This window comes from Tachysurus fulvidraco, chromosome 22 (genome assembly GCF_022655615.1).
Source record: "Tachysurus fulvidraco isolate hzauxx_2018 chromosome 22, HZAU_PFXX_2.0, whole genome shotgun sequence".
NCBI classification, from domain to species: domain Eukaryota; kingdom Metazoa; phylum Chordata; class Actinopteri; order Siluriformes; family Bagridae; genus Tachysurus; species Tachysurus fulvidraco.
The window spans coordinates 10,751,571-10,760,348 of NC_062539.1; the positions used below are offsets into that span (position 1 = coordinate 10,751,571).

At 35.4% G+C, this 8,778-nt stretch overlaps 1 protein-coding gene and 1 non-coding gene across 2 annotated transcripts; both read left to right on the plus strand.

Moving 5' to 3' along the window:
- The first annotated feature begins 1,611 nt into the window (after nucleotides 1-1,611).
- On the plus strand, nucleotides 1,612-6,109 carry sdhc (succinate dehydrogenase complex, subunit C, integral membrane protein). Its single transcript, XM_027176792.2, has 6 exons — nucleotides 1,612-1,719; nucleotides 2,390-2,440; nucleotides 2,614-2,715; nucleotides 4,143-4,204; nucleotides 4,846-5,009; nucleotides 5,857-6,109. Exons 1-6 carry the CDS (start codon nucleotides 1,703-1,705, stop codon nucleotides 5,959-5,961), a joined length of 501 nt encoding a protein of 166 aa, XP_027032593.1. The 5' UTR covers nucleotides 1,612-1,702; the 3' UTR covers nucleotides 5,962-6,109.
- A 1,890-nt stretch (nucleotides 6,110-7,999) lies between these two features.
- On the plus strand, nucleotides 8,000-8,073 carry trnar-ucu. Its single transcript has one exon. It is a non-coding gene; the product is annotated as a tRNA-Arg (tRNA).
- Nucleotides 8,074-8,778: the final 705 nt, after the last annotated feature.

Sequence of the window (8,778 nt, forward strand, 5' to 3'; positions counted from 1 at the left end):
TTTGCTGTGGTTTCAACTGGGGCCCCAAACACTTAAAAGGAAGTGTAACAAATTGGTGTAATCCAAATGAAATGAAGAGAAAATCAAGAAAGAGTTTGTGTACATAAAGTGCCCTTTTCATTTGTTCTAATCTGGAATAATCCTTTACCTTTCTCAGAGGCTCTTTTGTGCACATTTATGGTTTTATGCTGTGTACACTGTAGCCCATTCTGTGTTATTTCTTGTATTGCCCTTCAGAATGTGTTTCCTTATGTGGCCATTATTCCTTTATAACTATTGTCTTGTTATATGATAATTTGCTACACCATTACATTTTGGCTCTACATTTTTATTTAGTTGCATTTTATTTCTGACATTGAAGAGCTGACTTTTTTGTTGTTGCTTCCATTATGCTGTTTCCATAGAGATAGCACTGCTGTAATGCTTGGTCTTTTTCTGTCAACATTTTCTTTAGAGGACTCATATGACTCTTTCCCTCAATATTTCTCAGCCTCTCAACAAAATGATTTATGTTTTGATTTCAGATTTATTTACATTATTATGCTTTCATCTTTTTGACTAGTTCTGCTTTTGGAATCTGTATCTTTCAGCTATTGCTTTAAATATTTTGTCTTCATTTGGCTGTTTTTGCAGAATGTCAATGGTTAAACTGTGTGGTTATCTTTGTGGTTTTCAGTTATTAAACTGTGTGGTTGTCTTTTTTTTTATTTTAGGGCAAACTGACAGTGTATGTTTCAACCTTTAATCTAAGCAATGTATCAACCTTTCTATTTTCAGAATCAGAATCAGAAAAATCTTTATTGCCAGGTATGTTTCCACATACGAGGACATACTGTGTAACAGAATTACATTGACAAGACCCGAACACATATATAATATAGACAGTTGTATTATATACTGTATGTATTCGTGTCTTGTCAATGTCATTCTGTTACACTGTGGAGCTTCTGTACTAAAACAAATTCCTCGTACTGTATGTGGAAACATACCTGGCAATAAAGATCTTTCTGATTCTGAAAATAGAAAGGTTGACACATTATTATATAAGTGCCACGTGTTCCACATGTCAGTTTGATCAAATTCACATTTATTTTTATGTGACTATTTTATTCCATAACTAAGTTTTTCCTAAAATTATTTTAAAAAACAAACTGTTTGCGCAGTAGCAGACAAAACAATGCATGAAAGGCAGTTTAGATAAGGAGCACTCTGCATTTCTATATCCAGATTTGGAAAAGTACTGGATTTCCTGGAATAATAATAATAATAATAATAATAATAATAATAATAATAATAATAATAATAATAATAATTGCAATGTAGGTACAGCCAGATCCACGCCAGTATGTATACACCACGTGGTTCTTTGTATTCCTGATTTCTCACACTATAATTATTATACATCCTTGTCAATCATGTCTGAGCCTTCTGAGTTTCAGCCCTACTTTAAATTTGAATGCATTATTGTAGGCTTCTACAGTAACACCCACGTTTTAACTCAAGACCTAAACATTCTAATATAAATGTCTTGTAGATGTGTTTATGGGTGCAGATTTATCGAAAATATACATAAATAAACAAACCATGCGCCATTTTCCAGGTTACTGGGAGATTATATAAAGATCAGCGTTATTTCTCACCGCCGCGTTTTTCTCAGACCCGCCTTCACATCCGCTTTCGTCACTTCCTTTCATCAGAAAATATGGCGTTATTTCTAAGGTCAGTGGTTGTTGACTTTTTGCTTAAGATTTGTCATTTGCCTAAACTAGCAAGTTTTAAACACACAACAACGCTGTTAAACATGTTTATGTTCTAATTGTTAGCGAGGCTCGAAGGCTCTTTGTGGTGTTTGTCATTGCTGTCCTCAACAAGCTAAACACACTGTTTTATTAGTGTTAATTATGTCCGAATTATTACGTGTTTTTTTAATGTCCGCATAAGCTTATTTAAATGCTGTAACATCTCAAGCTTGCTCATCATGACAAGTTCAACAATTGACCGCAACCTTTAAGAAATATTAACTAAATATCTAAGGGTTATCTAACTCTACTATCCAAGGGTTAAAATAAAATAAAAAAATAATTAAAAAAAAGGAAATATTTGGACTGTTTGTTAGTAACAAACCTCTTGAAGGTGCATATTTTAAATAAAGTCCAACATACAGCATACAGGCACAAGCGATCAGATGTGTATCCAAAATATATGCCTTCTAAAACGTACCTGTGAATTGTCTACATTTTTTTATTTATTTATTTATTCCTACTGAATTTGCAGTCTGATTGAGTGCCTTCCTTGTTCATACTGTGTTATAGTAGCTCTTACCAGTAGTCTGTCTAATTTCGATCTACTCACTGTTTTTGTTGCGTCTTTTTTACTTTTTTGATTGTAGGATGGTGGCCCGCCAGGGTCTGTGTTCATCACGGGCACAGCTCTGTAGGCAGTAAGTATATTTTGTGTGTGTGAAAGAGAGTGTGTGCGTGTCGTATTCATCTCTGTGTCTTGTATCTTTAAAACTTTGATTAATCGCCCCACTAAATGTTTTGTAATTGTGTTTTGCATCATTTAACATGACCAAAGTCAACATATATTGCTTGTTCTATTGTATTTGAGCAGTTCTGTTCCAATGGGAACCTCAGCAAAAGAGGAGATGGACAAATTCTGGGCCAAAAACTCTCAGCTCAACAGACCCGTTTCTCCTCATATAACCGTTTATAGGTAAGGTATGCGCATCAAACGCCATAGGTCCGAATACTGATACTCTCTGATACGCGTAATCTAGTGTTAACAGGATGCTCTGGGTTTCGAACACTAGGTCAATTTGAAGCATAGCATGTGTCAACAATTGCTAAAAAAAATCCAGTGTCTACAGTGATGAAAAATATGAGTGGGAGTGACTGAGCAGTACATTGTTATTCAGAACAACACTCAGTAATGTCATTCTGCAATATTTCTAGAATAATATCATAGTCCTATGACACAATGGTACATATTAGAGCAGCGGTGTCCAGTCTTATCCACAAAGCGCTGGTGTGGGTGCAGGTTTTCATTCCAACCAAGCAGAAGCCACACCTGATTCCACCTGTTTAATCAGTTGTTCTTGGCTTTTAGTAGACTCTGGTGTGGCTACTGCTTGGTTGGAATGAAAACCTGCACCCACACCGGCCCTTTCCTGGATAAGATTGGAAACCGCTGTATTAGAGCATTGTTGTTTTAAAAATTTGGGGCACTGAGGATTTGGACAGGTCATTTTTTGGTAAAGAAATGACATTTATTTTGAAGAAAGAATTACATGACCTTGGAGTAATTTGCCTATTTTTTTGGAGAATTCATTGGTAGTGCTTCCCTTCATGGTTATTGATTTTTAAACATGTGGCATAATAGCTGTCACTCCGTTGTGCCCAGTACAGAATTTGAGCCCTCAGTGTGTTATGGTATGTGGACTTTGCATTAGGTGTAATTTTGTCATTAGAATCCATACACAATGATACTTTTGGGGGCTTGATGTTGAGGTCTTGAAGGTAATCACTGCCTGTGATTTCTTGTCCAACAACAATGACTTCACCCAGTCCATAACATCCTTTGTTGTCCATTTTAACACAAATTTAGATGAATTATGAGATTTACCATTTTGTTATAGTGTAATGACTTTATTTTCAAAATTATTTAAAAAAAAAAATGTTTCAGCTTTTTTAATTGTTAAAAATATATCTATTTTTTTGTAGTGATATATATTGCTACTACTTTCTCAATATATTGCGGCTGTTCTTGAAACATTTTATTATTCTCAGTATATTACTACTTTATTCTTAAAGTCTTAGGATTAGTAGATGTTTTTTGACAGTTACAAGGGCCCCAGCTATAAAAAGTTTTAGAACCCCTTGGCCCCGATAATGTAATCCGCCCATCTTAATTACCCTCCCCATAACTTTGGATAGCCTGTCGTGCATTCATAAGACACTGGTGGTAAAATGATTAAAAAGTAAGAATTTCTGACATTTCATTTTTAGCTTTCCATCCTGACATATAAAGCAATTACAGTCCTGTTAAGCTTTTTGTCATATCAATTGTGTGTGGAAGAGATTTTGTCGTTATGGTAACTACATGCCAGAAGCTGGTGTTACTATGGTAACTGTGCCTTGCAGGTGGTCAGTCCCCATGATGATGTCAATCACTCACAGAGGAACAGGCATAGGGCTCAGTGCAGGTACAACACACACAAACTGTCCTCTAATCAATAAGACAAGAGATAATTAGACAATTTTACTTGTCATGCTAATAAACTATAATTTCCTCACATATGCCCTTGCTTTGTTTAGCCAGAATTTGTAAAATGTCATCGTCTTACTTTGATTATGAATGTCATTGGCTTACTTCATATATGGGAATTACATTTACACTAAACATTTAGCTGGTTTTAAATTGACCATTAACCCAGTTGTTGATTGCACTGCCCATCCAGACTATGCCATCTGGCTAGAATGAAAATGTATTTTAGTGACTCGTTTTGATTGAAAATCTGAAATTAGTATTCTGTAAATGTTTTGTTGTTGGTTCAACCAATTAACTTTAAGAAGGTGACTATTACTTATGTCCTAAGTCTTAAAAGGCCATGCCTTATTTTATATTTTTTTCTTTATGTCGAGATCATGAGAGAGTTAAGTTGTGATAATGAAAGAAAGCAACTTTTGTTATATTTAGATCACGAGGAAGTAGCTTATGCCAGGATCATGAGAAAACAAGAAAGGAAAAATATAATACAATGCCTCTTTTGTAATTACTGCTTACAGTTTTAGCAGTATTATTTCTGTGTAAGTAAGTGGATGTGACATTTCCTATTTTTCTCAGGTATTTCTGCTTTTGCGGCTGCTGCACTAGTGTTGCCAGGGAGTTTTCCTTACTACCTGGACCTGGTCCACTCGTTCTCCATGGGCCCAGCTCTCATCACCCTAGCCAAATTCGCCCTGTCTTTCCCAGTGGCCTTCCACTCTTACAATGGCATTCGCCACTTGGTAAACACAAACATTACAACAACCAAAGTCACTTTACCATTTTGGTAAACTTGGTCTGAACTTGATCACCTTCTCTGGCAAATCTCTTAATGAAATTGAAAATATTTATATTTATCTATTACCTCTGTTCTACGGAAACCCAAGAGGTCTCTTGATATTCCACTTGTAATAGCATCTCTGTAGGGAAATATCATACCTGGTGTGCTTTTTTTAAATTTATTTATTTGGCGTTGTGCAGCTTGTCATTTTGAGGCAAGAAAATGCAGCATCTGAGTCTCATAGTGTCATTTTTTTAATTATTGACTTTTTTTATGATAGAAACAAGTCAAAAAAATGTTTTAGAAAATATTCTACAGATGTGCAATTCATATACTGATTTGCAGATGTGAGAAATATGTCTGAATTTACATTTGTTGATGTTGAATGTGTTATGCAGCATATTCACTGCAACAACAGCAGCAAAAATATGAGTGTGTGAGATTCTTAATTTGTGATTTGTAGAACAGGACTTGTGCACTTGCAACAAATTATTTGAGAACTGTTGTATTTGTGAGGTAGAAAAACTACATATTCCGCTGACACGCGCTCAGATATTTTGCTCTAATAATGCCCCCATAGATAATATAGTTCCAATTTTTTATGTATATTGATTATTGCAAATTGTTTCCTGTTCTGTTAGTTATAAAAGTCTTATCAGTTGCCTACTTAGACAGACTATGCATGAAGGAAGAAGGATGTGATGGTTTCAGTATGCATCGTACATTTTTTTTTTTTTTTTTTTAAATATTAAGCTACATTTTACTTTATATTTTCCTGTTTTGTATTGATTACATTTTTTGACTTTCAGATGTGGGATGTCGGGAAGGGCTTTAAGATCACTGAAGTCTACCGTTCTGGCTACATCGTCATTGCACTGTCCATCGTCACCTCAGTTGCCTTGACTGTACTCTGAACCCAATGTTGTAAAGAAAAAAAGCGGTATGAAAGAGAGTGAATTTGTAGAGTGGCAGAAACAGAAGAAGGATGAGATGTTTTTGTTTGTGTCTATTGATACCCCTCTTGGCCCTCATTCATCAATAAAGTAAATTAAATAATGTTTACACATGTGTTGTATGTTTCTATTTACCAGAAGCCATGACCACATTATTTTTAGCCATATTATATTTTTATTTTGGCAATTCCTATGAAATAATTCTTTAGTATGTCACATGCTATTTGATAACTGCGTATTAGGAAGTGCTAAATCAATGAAGGAAATTTTTGGTTTACTACTGAAACCAGACCTAGGTGTACACTCTGAGGAGGGGAACACGGGAAAGGTAGTCATACCCTCATGTTTATGAATGTTTGTTTTTTTCAGTGGCAAAAAAATAAATAAAACAGTCTAGTGAGTATTTTCATTGCGAACCACTCAGTAGCTGCCATGCTTACTTGATATCACACCTACAACCACAGAGTATAGGCCTAGCAAAGACATTGGGTTGATTGTTAAAAATTAAAAAGCTATACCACTAATTGTTAGTTTATGGATCTTTCAGAATATTGAGGTTTGGCTATTTATTTGATGTGTCGCTAGGTGGCTATTTCCATAAGAGAATGGAGAGTACTTTAATTTAGGGCTTTACTGTTTTTTTAATCTAATAAATTATCCTCTGTGAAGAAAAACTGTTAATAGCTATCATTAATGTTCTGGATGGTGTGATCAGTCACCAAGGAAGTAGTGTATACATTATAACAAGTATAAATATAAAATATATAGAGCCTGGCCAAAAAAGTACACGCTAATATTTCATTGGATCGGCATTAATTCATGCCATCATTTCAATAAGCTTATTCAACGTCACAACCAGTCTTGTGCGTTTATTTCCAGCATTTATTTCCAGCGTTGCATTACTTCCTCACCAAGATCTTGTGTTGATAGTTGGAGAGTTGGATGTGAAGTCTACCTGAGCACATCCCAAAGATTCTCAGTGGGGTCAAGGTGTGGTGGCCAATCAATGTGTGAAAATGATGTCTCATCCTTCCTGAATCCTGGCATTGTTTTCTTGTAATTCATGCCTGTGCCATCAGGGTAGAACAAATGCATTGATGGAAAAAGTACATAAGATGGATGAGACTAGACCTGACCAACTCGAGCAACCCCAGATCATAACACTTCCCCCACAGGCTTGTAGAGTAGGCATTGGGCATAATGGGTGCATCATTTCACCTGTCATTTTACCCTGATGTGCCCATCAACCTGAACAGGGTAAATCTGGACTCATCGTACTACATTTCCTGTCTAATCTTAATGTGCATGTGGAAAAGAGCTACTTTGTGAGCTGTTTTCACCATTAAACATAACCTTGAGGTTTTTTTTTTATTTTTTTTTTTTAATTTGATTTCATTTTTTGTTGGCGTTATTTCTTAAGAATTCTTTGATTGAGTTGAAAGCTAAGAATAAAGTCCAGAGCCATACATGTTTGCTGTATCTGTGAACAGAAATGATAGTCTTAAAATCTAAATTTAATGCAGTTTGCTAAATCAGTTACATGAATGGGCAAAAATTATACCTTTTTTTTATTTATTTTGTTCAAGTGAAATATGGAAACAATTGTTTATTCTTATAAACCCATTCTTTATTTCACACATTCCTTTAAGCACAACAATCATTTAAGAAAATAATGGATATTCATAAATAAACTCTAACATTCCGAGAAGACAAACATTTAAGAAGATAAACCGCACGGATAAACACATCACGAGGTGTCCAATAAACCCGACGCACTGACCAAAGGTGTGGAAATTATTTTGACCACTGCTGAAAAAATACCCGAATGCACCTATCGCCTTTAGTCCTCCATTGCACCTTCTGAGTTGGTGTTTCAGCGCGACCTAGCGTCGAATGCTGGAATTGCACTTCAGATACTATACAGTGGTCCTGATGGTGAAAACAGAGGATGCGCAGAATTCAGAATTTGAGCTCGCTCTACGGCTGTACATATGGTTCAGTCTCTGTGGCGCAATGGAATAGCGCGCTGGACTTCTAATCCAGAGGCTCCGGGTTCGAGTCCCGGCAGAGATGTGTTCCGATAAACACCAGTGGGATGCATTTTACGATGCTCTATGGGGAAATAAAGATATTGTTCCACGTTATAAGCCATGCTTGATGATTTACTAAATTTGATGGACATGATGTTTTGTTCTCTCTCACATCTCACTGATGTTTTGGTCTCTCTTACAATGTATATCTATCTATATCTATCTATCTATCTATCTATCTATCTATCTATCTATCTGTATATATATATATATATATATATATATATATATATATATATATATATATATACACACACACAGAGAGAGAGAGAGAGAAAGAGAGAGAGAAAGACTCTCTTACAATGTATATCTATCTATCTATCTATCTATCTATCTATCTATCTATCTATATATATATATATATATATATATATATATATATATATATATATAAGAGAGAGAGAAAGAATTTATAATGCTTAACAAAAGTGCTTCAAAGCTCATTGATGCAGTTGTCTAGCCCATCTAGTCTGATCCCACAGAAGAGCTACTGTAGCACAAATTGCTGTCTATGAAAGGTGTGAATAACAGCTTCCTATGGGGCTGTATGGAACTGGACCATGGTGCAATGGAAGAAGGTGGTCTGATTACCTGGAGAAGAGATGGCACCAGATTTTACTGTGGGAAGACAAGCAAGTGGAGGCAGTGCGATGCTTTGTCCTGGGGAATCTTGGATCCTGGCATTCAT